General features: G+C 29.0%; 1 protein-coding gene across 2 annotated transcripts; it reads left to right on the forward strand.

The window, feature by feature from the left end:
- Positions 1–3,549: 3,549 nt before the first annotated feature.
- Positions 3,550–14,405, forward strand: LOC112680677. 2 transcript variants are annotated; one of them, XR_003148335.1, is made up of 4 exons: positions 3,550–3,737; positions 4,345–4,376; positions 11,240–11,398; positions 13,846–14,405. XR_003148335.1 is itself a non-coding variant. In XM_025550856.1 (3 exons), the coding sequence occupies exons 1-3, from the start codon at positions 3,680–3,682 to the stop codon at positions 14,208–14,210; spliced, it is 582 nt and encodes a 193-aa protein (XP_025406641.1). In that variant the 5' UTR covers positions 3,589–3,679; the 3' UTR covers positions 14,211–14,405. The 2 variants fall into 2 exon arrangements, 1 of the variants encoding a protein (XP_025406641.1); XM_025550856.1 differs by lacking the exon at positions 4,345–4,376 and having other exon boundaries at positions 3,589–3,737.
- Positions 14,406–17,962: the final 3,557 nt, after the last annotated feature.

Below are 17,962 nucleotides of genomic sequence, written 5' to 3' on the forward strand. Positions count from 1 at the left end.
TAATTGTTGATTATAAGCATTCAGTACGTAGGGAAATATATCGTAGGGAACGGTTGTATCAGTTTAAGTTTTAAAATTTCAAGTTTTTGAATACACATTTTATTAAATTTAGTGAATTCAATGAAAACGAATTAATTATGATGGCCCTGGTTCTTGATGAAGAGGAAGAAAAAACTTGAAAAAAAGGAAACTAAGCGTACTTTATAGATACATGATCTTTGGAAAAAAGAGTACAATAAGGAGAGTTTATAAATGTATACAGTGGACTCAAATGAACAAAAATGTTATGAATATTTTCGAATACACCAAAATATAAAAAATAAAATATTGATAAAATCGGACGCCTGTTCACAAAAAATCGCTCATTGAAAATATTTTTTTGATCGGAGTGAGTTCAGTCGCGATTCTTTTGGTTATCGCTGAGTACTTTGAAACTATTGTTTATATTGCCGCGTTAATTACATATTTTTTCGGGCAACGACTTGCGAGCAGGTAAATCATCTACTCCTCCCAAAATTAAATCTCATTTAAACTCTCACCGTAGTGTAGATTTTGATTTTGAGGGGGTTACCAGCAAAAAAAAAAAAATACACTTAAGTTATATACGTCGAATAATACGACTTCTAGTCCTACTTCTCCGAGTTTATAACAGATTATTGACTATACTCCACTTTTAACTATGTTAAATTTAACACTATATTTCAACCTCACTTATCAATTACAATTACAGATTATCAATACTAATTCAAGCATAAATTTAAAACATGTTTAAATTGTAATATATTTAATAGAATATTTACATGCATAATAATTAAGTTGTAAACATCAGGTTATCAGAACATTAATATTAGGTAACATAACGCAATTTGTTTCTAAACAATAAAATGAGTTTTAAGATTGATGTAAAAACAAACAATTAGGTAAACATAGAATACACTTAAATATATTGCAGTATTTTTAATTTATTAATAAAACTCTTCGAATTTTTGTCAATTGAAGAACATTTCCTATCGATGAATCAAATACTTTTATTAATCTGGGTTCATCTCACTGAGAGAAATCTTCCGTACAAATTGATAAAATACAAAATACATTTAAATATATAAAATATAAATAATATACGATGCAACTATTCAACAAAATTGTAGTAAATAATAAATGTTGAACTTCCTTAATGAGTTGTTCTTTATTTTAAGTTTTAACTTAACGTGAGCCTTGTCTAAATAGGATTTGTATTAAAAATATTAGATGGTACTTATATTAATAAATTGTACTCAAATTGAGCTATAGACTATAGGTTATTGTTATATAAAAACTTTGAATTTTTTCAAGTCAGACAACATCACCATCATCTGCTTCTAAAGGCATGTCTTGTTATTGTAGCCAACTATATCTGTCTTATGCCATCCTTCATGCTTTATTATAAGGTGCAGTAGGACACTAATTGTGTATTATGAACGATAAAATGTGTTGTAGATTTAACGAACATGCGCACTTGATTATTACTTGATTATTGAGTATTATAAAAGGCGATTTGACCGTTAATGAAATATCAATAAAAATAAATAAACGATAAACATGTCGAATTATTTGAACAGTGGGTTAGTGAAACCGAAGTTGGCTACTTCCACGTCTTTGGACTTATTAGCTGATCTATTAGATCTCTAAGTGCCGAAGGGTTGTGCATGACTTGTACCATTTGGTTCATTATCGTTTATTTTTGTTTATTATTATCGATTCGTGTGATTTTCCTAACTGTTAACTGTATATTTTATTATTTATTGGTTGCTTATTACATGTTTACAAATCCATACCATAAGTCGGCATGTCTTGCGAAGAATTACATGAGTGAGTATTATTATTAATATAGATATGATATGAACATATGGAAATATTGTTATAAGGGTGTTGAATGTCACTACGTGTCCATACCGCAAGTCGGTATGTCTTAGTCCTTTGATAATTTATATAAATGAAAATTATTATAAATATCAATATGATATAAGTAACATATGGCAATACTTTTACAGATATTTGGTGTACAAGTTATTGGTGAATGAAGTGTTATTACATTATGAGGATACCTAACGGTTTATGAAAGTGTTATTAAAAGAAAGGTTGATTTTTTTATAGTTTGTTATTGTGTAAATATGTGTTCATGCCGCAATTCGGCATGTCTTTGAGTGGTTTGATAAATTAAAATGATGGTACATCGTGCCTATAATTACAAACACACATCAGACTTTCTCTGATTCACTAAGAAAATCCCATGTATCAAACCTATATTGTTAATAACATAAGTTTTATATAAAACAAATTCAATATCTTTCGCTATTACCCAATTTTTTTTTCCGCGTACCCCAGGTTGGGAACCGCTGCTTTAAGCTATAATGTTTTAGTCTTATTATGGCTGTTCATTACGAGATCATATACAAAACTGTGAATTAATTGCTGGACAAAGTGGCAAATAAACAAAATAAAAAATAGAATTAGTGATTTAAGGTTAGTTTTAAAATTAGTACAATTATTTTTTATTCTATGACCATAAATTATAATTTTAATGATTGAAATGCATGTTAAAAAACGAACTACATCCCTCCTATATTTAAATCAATCGCTAGTGGTTGAAATACTAAATTTCGTCAAAATATAATTTTCTAACACATATATCTTTTTTGTAACCATCCAATGAAAATTTTTTTATATATGTTATGTTTCAATAACCAATTTTTTTATGAGTTTGATTGTAAGCCCTTTATCAACCCCCGTTTATAGGAGACTCAAGTTATTGAGGTCTTTTGTTCTCTTTTTAAAGGAAACATAACTGGAACCCGTAAGAGACTAATGTGATGTCGTTTCTAGCACCGAAAGATAGGAGCAACATTTTAATTTTTTTATTTTTTTATGACTGCATAGTATTATGAATCTTATGAAAAATCTTATACCTAATTTTCAAGCCTTAGGCGTAAAATTTAAAGTTTTAAGAATTTTCGATTCGAAAATATTTAAGAAATGTATCAAATTTTTGTAAGTTTTGTCATTTTGCCAAAATTTTGTATTCAAACGCTATAACTAATAAAATATATGTATTAAATTACAAGACTTTTTGTTCAGCTAAAATAATTTTATCAACATTTTACAAAAAAAAAAAAGCTATGAAAATATGACATTTTGAAGTATCAATAAATTGTACAAAAATAACTAAATCTTTTCAAAACTATCATTTTTATCAAACAGAAGCATAAATATAATGTAAAAATTGTAAGTCTTTACAGCAATTATTTTACGTTAAGTTTTTATATGACTTGAAGTTTGAAAATTAGATTATTAAATTGAAACCATCCAATATATATTTATTTAATAAATTATAATTATAGTTATAAACGTATCCTTAATAATGCATAACAATGTATAGTAAATAAACACAATTATCTCTGTCATATTTATCATTGAACTCGACAAATCGATTGAACTTAATTAAAATGTGTACTTAAATACTTAGTATTAAATTTATCTCATTTAAAACGTGATAGCAGAAAGAATATACGTAAAACTAAATCAGTACCGTGTCACTTTTAAATATTATTATTTCTTTTTTGTCAACCATTACAATTGTATTTCCATTGAAAATCAAATTATAAATATTGTGTTAAAGTTTTCACATACAAAATAAATAAAAATGAAGAAATCTACCTCAGTTTTAATTGCACTAGTTTTTGTAACCGCAAAAATAACAGGTAAAATATATAATTTTATTTAACCAGGGCCGTCCCGAACAAAATAATAAGGGGGGGGGGATGAGATGCATTAATGTGCAAACTCAAAAAAAATGTTCTCGCTTCGCTCGACAATTGTCTACTACCTACAGGTTACATGCATACTAGTCAGTAAATATATTATACACAATATTACAAAATCTTAAATATTTTATTATATTCTCTATTTTACTATCTCTTATAGTTAAATATTATATATTTTTGGATTATATCTTCACAAGTATACTACAATAAAATATATTCAATAACATAACGTATAACAGTGTTGTATATTTACAAAACTATTATCATTTGGTAACATAATATAATCTTCAAATAATATTTTTATACAAAAAAAAAAATTATAATACATATTATATTTATAATAAGCACTAAATTTATATACGTCGGTTTTTTAAAATTGACCATTGATGAGCTAATTTATTCATATCTAATTGGTCAACCATATATTTTTCTACTCCTAATAAAACCAAAGAATTTAATCTCTCATCAGTAATTGTTGATCTAAGATGCGTTTTAATCAATTTTAGTTTACTAAAAGATCTTTCGTTTGATGCGACTGTTACAGGAGAAGTCAATACCAAGAACAATAAGAACATGGTAAAATATGCTTCACTTCTTTTGCTTTTTCCATTAAAGAATTAAATGATGTTTTATCATCTCGTAACATACTAAATATTATTTCTAGTTCTGTTTGTACTAAATCCTAATCTAGAAGACTTGCATCTACGCTGTTTGATGAGAATAAAGAAATAGATTTTTTTACATTATCTAAGGAAACATTATTTTTATTAAATGGTTGAGAAAATAAAGTAAATAATGGTTGAATAGAAGAAATACATGATTTTATATTGTCATTTGTTAGTTACAACAGAATATCGAAGCATTTTAAATTCTTTTCTTTAAAATTAATGCATTGTGAATTCTGCTTGAGTTGTGGCATTAGAATCATATTGTTTAACAACTAATCTTTTACGATGATGGTTTTTAAAATCAGCTTCTCGGACTCTTCCAAGTAAGTTGGCAAACTCCTTAGCGCTATCAATGAAATTGTTCATTGTGTGATCATCAGAGTTGATTTATGTCAAATTTCCATTGTGCTATCAATCACAGTTATTGCATCAAATATATATAAATTTTTTGCTTCGAGAGTTTCGGTGAGAAACTTCAATTTGTGTATAATATTTTTCATAAATGATAAAGAAACAAAAAAATCAAAATAAGGTATTTGTTTTCGAATACCAAGTACTTTAGATCTTGTTGCTTTATCAAAAAATTTGTTTAATGAATGAATTTCATCAAGGCTTTCAATCACAGGTTCTAAATAATTTCATACAGCCCGAACGCTTTCAGCTCGATCAGTCCACCGAGTTTTTGACAAGTTTCTTAATTGTAATGCATTTTCAATTTTAGAAATTTTCTCATGAAGTATATAAGCCATATATTTTATGGCTCATTAAGCCATATATTTTATAACTTGAATAAAAAAAGGCATAAAGACAGTCCAAAGTATTAATAGTATTTCCAATTATACTACTAGCATCACAACTATGTTATAAAAACATGTTCAGCCTATGAGCTTGGCACGTTATAAATGTAATTTTGTGACCAACTAGTTCCGAAAGTTTAACATGGGCTCCGTTGTATTTTCCAGACATATTACTTGCAAAATCGTAGGATTAAAAGAATATTAATCCAGGATTTAATAAGTTACTTTTTAAAATGTTAATTATTTGTGATGCTGTACCCAAACCAGTTTTATCTGTTCTTTTTTTCCATCTCCAAAAGTCGCTCAACAGCTTTACCTTGACTATTTACATAATGTACACTTACTGCTAAACGGTCTTGATGTGATAAATCAGGTGTTGTATCAGCAGACACTGAATAAATATTTGCTTCTTTTATCTCTTTTGCAATTATGTTACGTGTTTCTTTAGCTAGTAATTCAATAAATTCATTTGAGATGTTGGACCTAAATAAGTAACTTTATATGACCGCAATGAAAACTCCTCAATCCAGCGTTTGATTAATTGATTATGCCTAGACAGAAGTTTAACCAATTGCATAAAATTTACTCCACTTTCGTTACCATCACCTCGAAATCCTTGTCGTGATAATGTTCGAGCTATATTAAATAAAATAATTATAATTTGTTTGTTAAAATCTTTTTCTTGTTCCAACTTAATTGCTTCTTTTCTACTTGATTTGTTTAAAATTATATCAATCCAATTTTCAGTAGTCATAAATTTATAATAATCATCTAATGCTGTTTTATGAGAAATACAATTAAAATTTTGTTGAAGTTTACCCAGCTTTTTAATCCCATAGCTTTTCATCTTGTTTCATTCATGCTGAATCTTCAAAAGTTCTTCCTGGACCAATAGAAAACAAAGAGCATACAAAACAATATACAGAATCAGTCACAATACTGTATTCATTATACCACTTAGGATTAAAACTATGTTATTTAATGTTGTTTATTGCAGTATTAATTGGGTACTTGGTTAATTTTGGCTGATGAGATCCTAAAGCAATAAGGTATTGACGTTGAGATTTCGAAGCAACAGAACCACGACTACCTGGATCATAATTTATAATATTATCAAAAATATTATTAACTTGATTTGAACTTTCAGATGCTTTTGAGAATTGTTCAGACAAAATATTAGCATTTTTTAAAAATTCTTTAGAATTTGATTTTATTCTACTGATAATTTGAATGCTTTCCAATAGGAATATTACTGGATTTGGTAATGATTCTGATTTTAATTTAGGTAATATGGTACTTAAAACTCACTTAAGTTTGCAACAATATTTTCTAATTTATCAGCACACGATAATCAATTAACTTCATCCTTTTTAAAATCATCGGTTTCCACTGGAACTGATTGAGATAAAAAAGTTACATGGATCTAATAAAATCATATTATAGCAAATTAGTTGTCTAAAACTAAAATATTTTATAAAGAAAATTATACACAACGATACCTCAGAAATATGAGCAACATGAATATTTTGATCGTTTTGAACAAATTCATCTTCGAATAGTTTTTCAGAAACAATATTATTTATATCGTTATTTACTATTGAATTTGAAGTATTATTTTTCCATAATAAAAATGTATAATTAATAATTATATTACTTTTTTTTTTTTTTTTTTTTATTATCTAAGCCTATTGATAATATATACATGCAATTTTCTTACTTACATAAATGCGATATAATAATGTAATATAAAATGTTAATTAAAATATGATTAGCGAGATATTAAATATAAAATAAAATATTAAGTATTATGTTAATAAAATATTGTTAAATATAGGTTAAAAATATAATTTTTCTGGCTTGATGTATTCGATGTGGCAGTGATTGGTGGTAGGTAATTTAATTCGGTCGTGGGGTCTCTCTTGAGACGGCGAATTTTTGGTGGACTTTCGGTTAAGTTGTAGTGGACGGCGCCATTCGAGTTCTTAAGAGAGTGAAAGAATCTGTTTGCTATATGATTTATGTACACGTTAGTAGTAGGAATTTTCAGGTCATTATGCAGGGCTTTGTTGCGAACGAACCAGGGAGCATCAGTTATTATGCGGAGTATTTTGTTTTGATAAATTTGAATTTTATTTAAGTGACTATTGGCACAACTGCCCCATATAGGACTTACGTATAATATTAAAGGTCTCAGTACTTGTTTATGTATAATAAGTGAGCATTTTTTACTAATAGTCGATTTTCTATTTAATATTGGAAAGAGAACCCCTAATCGTTGGTATGCTTGCTGGAGTTTAGTCGATATATGAGGCCACCAGCTTAGTTTCTTATCGAGGATAACGCCTAAGTATTTTACCGACGATTTCCAACCTATTGGCGCGTTGTCGAACGTAACTAGTTGAAGTGTTTGAGTTCTGCGTAGGGAAAATAATACCGCTTGGCTTTTTGAAGGGTTTATGATAATTTTCCATTTTAGGCACCATAGTGAAATTTTATTGAGATGATTTTGGAGTGCGGTGGTAATTATTTGAGTATCCGAAGAATTGCAGTAGATGGTGGTATCATCAGCAAATAGGGCGATGTTTGTGTCCGTAGTTTGTGGAATATCTGAGATGTAAAAATTAAACAGAATTGGTCCTAGTTTGGATCCCTAAGGAACTCCAGCTTGAATAGGTCTGCAAGATGATTGCGTATCGTTTATTCTGACAACAAAACATCTATCGTCGAGAAAGGATTTTAAAATGTGCAGAATATATTTTGGTATGATTACGCATTTTAATTTATAGAAAAGACCATCGTGCCAAAAACGATCGAACGCTTTTACGATGTCCAAAAAAACTGCACCTGTGTGATTTTTATTTTCAAAACTGTTATTAATTGTTTCAGTGAGACGGAGTAGTTGCTGTGAAGTAGAATGGTGTGATTTAAACCCAAATTGGAACTTTGGTATCGCTTCGATTGAGTTAAGATATTCTAAAAGATGACTTTGTATAGATTTTTCGAAAAGTTTGGAGAATGCCGACAATAAGCTTATCGGTCTATAATTTTCTGGGTTTGACTTGTCTTTACCCGGTTTATTTAACAAAATTATTATTGCCTTTTTCCAGCTAAGTGGAAAGTAACCAATAGTGAGTAGGCCATTGAACAGATTCGTTAGAAAGATTATTGCTTTATTGGGAAGTTTTATGAGCATTTGATTGGTTATTAGGTCCGCGCCAGGTGACTTCTTATGCGGCAGTAATTTTATGTTATTTTTAATTTCCGTAGGGTTAATAAATGCAAGCATATTTTTGATTGCGAAATCTTCCATTAATGCGCTGTTTTTTACTAAGTCGCAGGTTTACTGATGAAATATGTCGTTAGGTTTAAATGTGCTTGCTAAAGTAGACGGAAATAGCTCACATTTTTCTTCATCAGTTATAGCTTTGAATTGTGTTGAGGTATGAAGAGGAGGAATATTATTTTGATCCTTATTTATTAGTCTTTTTGTGCATCTCCAAAGATTTGGATCAGCTGGGTGGATTTCAGATAAGTATTTTTTGAATGAATTGATTCTATAACTGTCCAGGGTATCACGTACTTATTTTGTTAACGCGTTAAGTAAACGACGATCTTCCGGTCGTCTGTATTGTTGCCACAACCGCCTAATCATCGTTAACTACAGATGCTAAGGATAAGTGAAACTGTTAGTAATTTGTAATATTGTGGACGAATATGGGTGGAATTTTCCTTACCTCGGAATGTGTATTATCGGTGACAGCCAGTGAGTTATCATTTATTTCTACGTTGTCATTAAGATTAGATAGCGGTGTGTATCGGTTTTTTATTTTTATTTGAGGACTTGTTGGAGACTTTGGGGAGAGATTTTCTTTCATTTTCCTCTTTCGCGAGGCTTCTGCGGCCATCTTTTCGGCCCCTCCTTGTCCAGAAGGCATTTGAAACACTTTATACGAATGCGATTTGCACTTAACGTTATTTACGGAACGGAAACTTTATCGAACCTGCCGCGCCGGCTGCCGATAACGAACTGAATTATATTACTAAAACTGTTGTGTAAAAGTGTATAACATAATAAACAACTACTAATAAATTTATTTTAATTTTTTACATTAAAGCAAAAATTATTTTTTTTGTCCTTTATAGAAATAATGTTTATTTAATAAACAAATAGTAACATAATAACATAATTAAAATTTACTGACATTGTAATATAATAGTAGGTATAACATTTAATCATATTTTAATAACATCTACAATTATTGTTGAACTTAATAATAATTATAATTTATAATAGGTACTTACCAAATTTCGTTTTTCTACGATTTTTTAAGTCTTAGCTGCACTTTGAAAAGGGTTATCGGGAGCACCAACAAATTTAATATTAACTGACTTTCACTGTGTACTTTATCTTCGTGTTGTTTTTTAAAATCGTTATTAAATATACTGCCACATTTTAAACTGACGAATTTAAATCGATTTCTTTAACATTTTAAGCTTGTGTTGTCGCTGATTTTATAAATTGTATAGTAAAAATGATCGATTGTAAACTCGGCCCATGTTTTTTTCAGGTAAAAATAATTTAAGTGTAAATTCGGCCCGGGGTTTTTGCAGGTAGAAATAATTTAGGTGTAAACTCAGCCCGGATAAAAATGTACATTGGTATAATTTTCTTATGATATTTTTGAGAACCATTTAGCATTACCCAGAGGACACAACGAGGAGGCGTTGTATATATTTCTTTTAACATACTGAATATCGAATCTAGGACAAAATATCCTGCATTAAAATATTCAAGTCAAAATATCCAAGGTTAAAATATCCAATGGATAAAATATCCAGGGATAAAATAACCAATGTATAGGACAAAATATCCAAATAAAAAAATAATAAAAATCTGTAGGTATATCTGTACATAATTTTTTTATTTTTTTATTTATTTTTTATTTAGTTACATCGTTCAATTTTAAATCAAAATTAACATTATTTAATATTTTATAGTATAGTCATAAAATAATATTAGTATAAATATAACTATGTTACGTTGTAACGCACTACATAAAATTAAAGATGTAATTATTATATAACACAACATATTATTTTTATTATTATTTTATAACTGTATTATAAAGTATTATTAATGTTAAATGTTATTAAAATGTAATCTAAAAATGAACAATAATGTATTCAAATAAAAAAAAAAAAAATTATACAGGTATTAATAATACAGATTTTTATAATTTTTTTTTATTTGGATATTTTGACTTGAATATTTTATTATAGGATATTTTGTCCCAATACCCTGAATATCACTTACTTGTAGATCTTGCGCGTCAGGTACATTGTTTACTGCACTACAAAAAATATTGTTTGGCCTACTGCAGATATCCTCAGTTCCTTTGTGTTTGGCCACGGTGGTAACACACTGTCGTTGTAGTACTTGGTCCCTGATAGGTTCATGCAGATGATCATCATTTTTCTCCGTAATGTCATTATTTATTCCAAACGTTTTTAAAAAAGCTACACATTTGTGGTTTATACATCGCCATTTTATTTCACCTGTAAATATTATCGGGCCGAGATTACAACCGATCTTTTTTATTACTTTCCAATAAAAATCTGTTTTTATCACATAAAACTCAGAATATTATGACGTTTATCCTAAAGTATAAGTTTTGTTTTTAATTGAAAAGGAAATATCAATTTTGAATGCTATAAGATATTCTTTGTTTACAAAATATTTTCGTAATATTCCAATTAAATTGTTTATCAATATATACAACGATACACCCATGATCGATAATCATAGGCTATGCGTGCCTCAACACATAATATTCTAGTCTATTATATTAATATATCCATTATGTAATTAAAAAATTACAATTACAGTTAATATTGATTATACTACCTTTTATTGAATGTTAAATACTGTATGTATATTAAATATATGTAATGTGTTTTTTTATTTTTAATTTAGAAACATACTGTACCGAAAAAATATGCAAAGAAGATTTCAATAAATGTTATACAAATGATGATTGTTGCACTAAGAAATGTATTACAAATAATAAATTGCAGTTAGGATTCTGTTACGGAAATCCTGATTCGGAAAAATTAGTTTCACGAATATTAAAACGTAAATATTACTATTGATTTATAATTATAATACACTATTATTTTGCTCAGTCAAGTGACTTTCAGCACAAACCAATAATTTAATATTTTTTAATTTCTGGACGAAACAAAGAACTCAAACTCATTTTCAGGAACCTATTCTAACGAAATAAAAATGCGGTCTTCGTTACCTAAAGAATAACTTTTAATTAAATATGATTTATAATATCGATCTAACAAGTAATATTATACTGTTCGAACCAGTGGCGTATCTAGAATTTTATTGCTGTGGTTCAGTAATGTGTGTTATGTAGTATCAACCATCTATATCAGGGGTCACCAAATGACGGCCTGCGGGTGAATTTTAACCGGCCGGCCGCGGACAAGGAAAGAACAAGCCGATAATTTAATACGTAATTAATAATTACTAATTATTAACCTATCATAGGCACTCATAGTCTGAACCAAGTATCGAATGACAATGGAATAATAGACTTGTAACATTGGCAATGGAAAAGGACTTAAGAATAAAAAGAACCATGTTCTCACAAAGAGATATTCATAAAGGTACTTGGAGATCCCCTGATGGATAATATTTTAATCGAATTTACCACGTATTGATGAATACGTTAGTTTAACAAACACAAAAAAAGTTTAAAAAAAAAAGTTAGCAAACACAGTACTAGACGTCAGAATTGTGCGAGGAGCAGATTGCGGCACAGACCACATATTAGTGATAATTAAGGTCAAAGCTACCCTTAAAAAGACACGTGAGACAACAATAATGAATAATAAAGGGCGGTACGATGTGCAAAAACTTGTATATCATGGGTTTTGTAAAAAATGTGCAGCATGCATAGATAAAAAGATAAAATCACTACACTTAGGGAAATAAATAAGTGTATAGAAAAAAGATGAAGCAACTTGAAGAACGTGATTCAAGAAGCGGTCGAAAAGATGATAGGTAGAGAATTTCAAACAAAGAAATTATGGTTCAATAAAAATGTGAAAACGCAATATAGAGAAGAAAAATCACAAGGAATATTTAGTTGTCAGTGATACCCAACCATTTTTTACTCAACGCCCTTTTTAGATTTTCAAAAATCTCACATCCCTACGGTCGCAACTAAAATATATAGGGGGCTTAAAAACTTAAAATAACCTGTAGATTACTCCTACTTTTATATATTATGTTAATATATTTTAGATTCTGAACCAAATTGGACTTACTGTAGTGTGTCTTTTTTTTGTATGTGAGACTATTGTAATTTAAGTATGATGTATGCAGTATACCATGTATGACATGGAATATTTATGGGAAGGGGGCTAAATCTTAGTCCCCCTAGTTGCACCTATACCACCCCCCTGCCCGGAAAAATTGAAAAAAAATTATAGTTTCATTTTTAGCCATTCAATTAAACTAAAAGATAAACTGAGATGGTTTGGGCAAATGATGAGGCGAGAGGAAACAAAAGCAGTAAGAGTAGTTATGAAAATTAACGTTGGAAAGAAAAGAGGAAGAGAAAGACTAAAGAGATGGTTGGATAAGATTAAAAGAAATATGAAGGCTGTTGATGTATGCGTAGAGGATGCAGAAAATCGAGACGAGTGGAGGTTTAAGATAAGAGATTATAAATAGTATTTATAATTAATGATATTACATATGATATGTATTTATATAGAAGGAAACTCTTAACGAGATAGTTTATATTTAATATTATATTTATATGCAATATATCTGGCCTGGAAATAACTGGAATGAGAATGCGTAGTTACGGGAGGATGGTAAGGGATTTCCCCCCAGATTTTTTTTAATGATATTTAATTATTATTTATTAATATTTACATATTATAGTAAAATTATATTTTAATTTTACTATGATTAGATATGTATTAAATAATTTATTTAGTTAATTATTTTCATTAAATACGGGACATAATAATAACACATTTTTAAATGTAATATTATTATACAGGACCTCGTATTTAGATATACTAAAAATATTATGAATTGACTCTTAAACACCCCCCTAGAAATAATTGTATCTACGCCACTGAATGGAAATCCATATTATCTAATATTTAAAAATTATATTTTCCTATGGGGACTTACTGTTTGTATATGTACTGGTGAATTATATTTGAGTGACGAAATCTTGTAAAAATATATATGCTAATTGTTTTAAATAACGGTCAATAATAGTTACATTTTTACATTTTCTATGATAAAATTAATTGAGTCCCAAGGGCTCCGTGGAGCACAGTTTGAGTACGCTGTATAATACAATATGATCAGATTATTTAAATACTATTAGATGTATTAAATAAAGTTTCTTTCAGAACCAATTACCGACGGTGACAATAAAACAATATTTAAAAAATTAAAATTACCTGCGCATATCATGTCCATTACCGCACACCAATTCAATTTATTTTTATTCTAAATTTATTGATGATATTTTGTTTTAGAAAATAAATGCTTAGTAGACAGTAGTATAAATAAAAAACTCGACGAAAAAATGAAAGAAGAATACGGATCATTGAACGTAGCCTCGGATATTTATCAGGATGAGACGATACTTGAACTAACGATTAATAACATAACCGAAAGGGTTATAATCAACAATCTGAATTCAAAGTCAAAATCACCAATATTGAGGTTATCTCTAACAGTAGCAAAAAACTTTGTTGTCGAAAAAGAAGGATTCGTGCCATGTCACTTTACTTTCTTTTCAAAAGGTTTTCGTGAGGAGAAATATCATTGGATCTTTTATTTTATTTGTTACATCACTTATTATATAATAACATTTATCACTTATTTAATGATGCCATAGATTAATATAGAAGCGGCATTCAAAACTAAAATTGAAGTGCAAATAGACTCCTTTTTCATTGTTATCATTTAACCCAAGTTTAAATATCGTAACAATATTAATTTGTTCGAAAACAGCATATATGTCTATAGACATAATAAATATCATCTATTATTATGTCTATGAGAAACAGACTAATTATTCATTATAATGTTTTAACATAAAATTGTAAATTATGTTATAAAAACATCATTTAGGTTTTAATAAAAAAATTCTAATCGTTTTTATTGTTTTTTATAATACTTTTTTAGTAGCCAAAAAACATATTAAATATTTTAAAAATAAAATATTTATATTTTATTAAAATACAATTTCATATTATGTAATAAAAATGTAACTGTCTTTTAAATTCAAAATATTTCCGGAAAAATGTCAGTAGTAGTCAATGTTTTTCTTTAATTGTTTAAACCAGCGTTTCTCAATCAGGAGGTCGCGACCCCTAAGGGGGTCGCGTAGGTCAAAAATTATAAAACGCTGATTTACAAAATACAAATTCAAATTAAATTTTTACCTTATATAGATGGCGGGTAGGGGGTCATGAAGTGATTGACCATATTTTATACCTATTTTGGGGGTCGCGACACTAAAAAGGTTGAGAAACAATGATTTAAACAAATCTAATTTTAATTAATTTGTTTAGTATAAAATCATTATTAAGAGCAGAAATCTGAATGTATCTATAGTTAGCCTGTAATATACTACCTATTATTTATTTTCTGTGTACAATAATAATTACGTATATTTATTTATTAATTTTAAAATATATTGATGATTAACATAGAATTGTTGAATGATAAATAAAATAGGTTATTTGTAACTAGTAGTGATTCCAGGAAAAGAAAAATACATAATTTGAAAAGATAAGCTTTTTCATTATGTTACGTAATTGTATACATTTAAATTAAATCAAGAATCTAATCTATTGATTATTTTTGCGGCGTCGTGTGTAGGCAACTTAATAGACAGCTTAATGGACTCCGCGGTTATGGCGGGCGGCTGTGTTTCTACAACGACTGTGGCAACGACGTCGAAGGAATGGATCACGTTATTATTCTAAACAAGGGAAATAGGAATAAGAGGCTAGTTATAAGGGGGGATGCTCTACTGGTCGATTCGGTCTGGTGCAATGACCCAGTAGAGTTCACACAAATCGGATAAATACCTTAAACCTAAACACTCAATTCACAATGTAAATATATGGTCGACGATGATAAAGATGGTAACTACAATTTACGGTGATTGGTAACTGGACAACCTGGACGGCCTCTCACACACCACACCGGACGCTGGCGGTCTTACGTTTTGACGGTGGACGATATGATGACCCGAACGTCTAGTGATCAGTGGCACAGCAGTTACACTAAATTTTATTGAATAGAACTCACGATCATTTGTAGAGGGTGGACACGCAGACAATAATAATTCACAACGACGTAGATGAAGATGAGATCTTTTTTTTATTGATGAATTGGTGAAAAACAATCTATTATTATTACTCACAATTAGATGTATACTTTACGCCACATCGGCGACAATAATAATAATAATTTAAAGAACAAAATGTTCAAATTGTGCTTCAATAGCAACAACCAAAAAAACGAACGACGGCGACAAAAATAATAATGTTAGATCGTGGTGCAACAATCGCAACCGACGAACGAACGACAACAAAAGACAAAGAAAAAGACCAAAAAAAGGGTGTTGGCCGCCGTACAAAAATAAATAGGAAAAAGACAGATAATAATTTTCAAGCTAACATACGGCAATACGAATAATAAGAATATAAACAGGTAATTAAAATTCACATATACAGTTGGGGAGCCGGAAGAGGGAAACAGATAAGAAGAGTGAGTCGCCACCACGCTAATTAGAATAATAATAATGATTTTAATAATATCGCGCATATTGGAGCGAACATATTATATTCATAATCTAAAAACACGAATGTATAGGAATATAATAATACAATTTTCTCAAGTTAAATAATTTAAGAAACAATTATATATATAGCGGCGTACATACAGGGGGAGAGGTTTCCGGGTTCAAACCCCTCTCCAGGGCCAAAAAACAAAGAAAATTGTTTTATTATTGATGACGTGAAATATATTCGTAGTTTCATTATTACGCTTTGAACTTAAAATATACAACTATACAAATATTATAATAATTAAATAATTATATTGATAGGTGTTTGAAAAGTTTTGTTAACTTATACTGTTTTTATATTCCAACAGCTATTAATTTACTGTAAAAGTAAACTGTAAATTGGTAAAAAATTTGTATAAAATAATATCTATTTACAGCAGTTATTTATCTGTGCAACGAAAAAAAAAAATAACAATTATTTTTGTTAACCCTCCCTCCAGAGCAAGATTGAATATACGCCACTGTATATATATGTATATTTATATGTAAATAGGTAGGTAAAATTTATTGTATAAATTAAAAATAAATAACATAAATAAAATTATTTAAATGTTTAATACATAACTGATTTTAAGCATAAATAAAAATAATATAATAGTAAATAATTAAAATTATAAAAGTAAAAAAAAACAACTACTGTCACCTAAAAAGTGTCAATATATTGTGTTAACTATTGAAAACAGCAAAGATATCAATTAATATAAAATGTATTCTTTATTTAACAGATCAATAAAATTACACATAACAAGATTATTAATAATAATACAATTAATTAATACAATTAATAATACATGTAACATCACTTTACACCTTACATACAGACACAACAAACCCTCTTGTTTAGTTGCTCTCTTCACTGACCTGTATCTCGGGTTAGGTCAGTGTTGCCTCTTACAATAAAAAAAAAATATTTAATACTCGACTATCCTGACGCAAGTGTCCTCACTTGGGCTTATTATAAAATACAGCACATAACATAAGAAACAAAATATATATATATATATAATAATAATAACAAGTAGTAGTGAATTGATTCAGTTTCATCAATTACAATAGTCAGTCAAGTATGCTAGCTTGTTCCTGTTCCTCACAGGTCTCCCTTCGGATTGAATGATTATGTCTTCTTCATCTAGCTCATCCGGCTTGTTGGCTCCTCCTCATTCGCTTCGCCTGGTTCACTAAATTGTTGATCTGTCTCCTCATCAGCCGATTCTGATTCATTGAACTGTTGGTCTTCCATTTCATCAATTAAATGATATCCTTTTAAATTTGTTGCATATTGTCGATTTTTTTGATTCCGTATGGCTACAACTCAATATGCATCATGTGGAAGCACTTTGGTGATTACCAGTGGTCCTCTATACCTAGGTTGTAACCTAGTAGAGTCCCCAATACTTGTGGTTATACAACTTCTCCTACTTCATACTATATAAGTTTTCCATGATTTGATGCGTGTTTTTCTGTCCACAAATTGTGTTCTGCCAATAATTTGTTGTCTGATTTCTTGTTGGAGTAATCAGACATCTTCATATTTTGGTTCTGTTACCGCATGACTTAAGATCTGTTACACTTGGATAGTAGCCATATAACACATGAAAAGGTGTGTCTCCAATTGTCTTATTTATAGCGTTGTTTAGTTGACATTCCATCTCAGCTATTTTCTTGTCCCACGTTACTTCTGTCTCTGCAGTTACTTGTAATGGTACCAGTGTTCCATTAACTCGCTCCATTTGACCGTTGGTTTGAGGATGCCTTACTGAAATCAGTGAGTGTCTGATACCTTGTCC

Source organism: Sipha flava, unplaced genomic scaffold, assembly GCF_003268045.1.
Source record: "Sipha flava isolate LNK unplaced genomic scaffold, YSA_version1 179_pilon_pilon, whole genome shotgun sequence".
Classification (NCBI taxonomy): Eukaryota; Metazoa; Arthropoda; class Insecta; order Hemiptera; family Aphididae; genus Sipha; species Sipha flava.

What these genes read in the sequence shown, in the direction of transcription:
- LOC112680677 (XM_025550856.1), top strand. Translation starts at nt 3,680, where the DNA reads ATGAAGAAATCTACCTCAGTTTTAATTGCACTAGTTTTTGTAACCGCA. An exon ending in TGTAACCGCAAAAATAACAG is followed by an intron (nt 3,738 to 11,239) that starts GTAAAATATATA and finishes TTTTTAATTTAG; the next exon opens with AAACATACTGTACCGAAAAA. An exon ending in AGTTTCACGAATATTAAAAC is followed by an intron (nt 11,399 to 13,845) that starts GTAAATATTACT and finishes ATTTTGTTTTAG; the next exon opens with AAAATAAATGCTTAGTAGAC.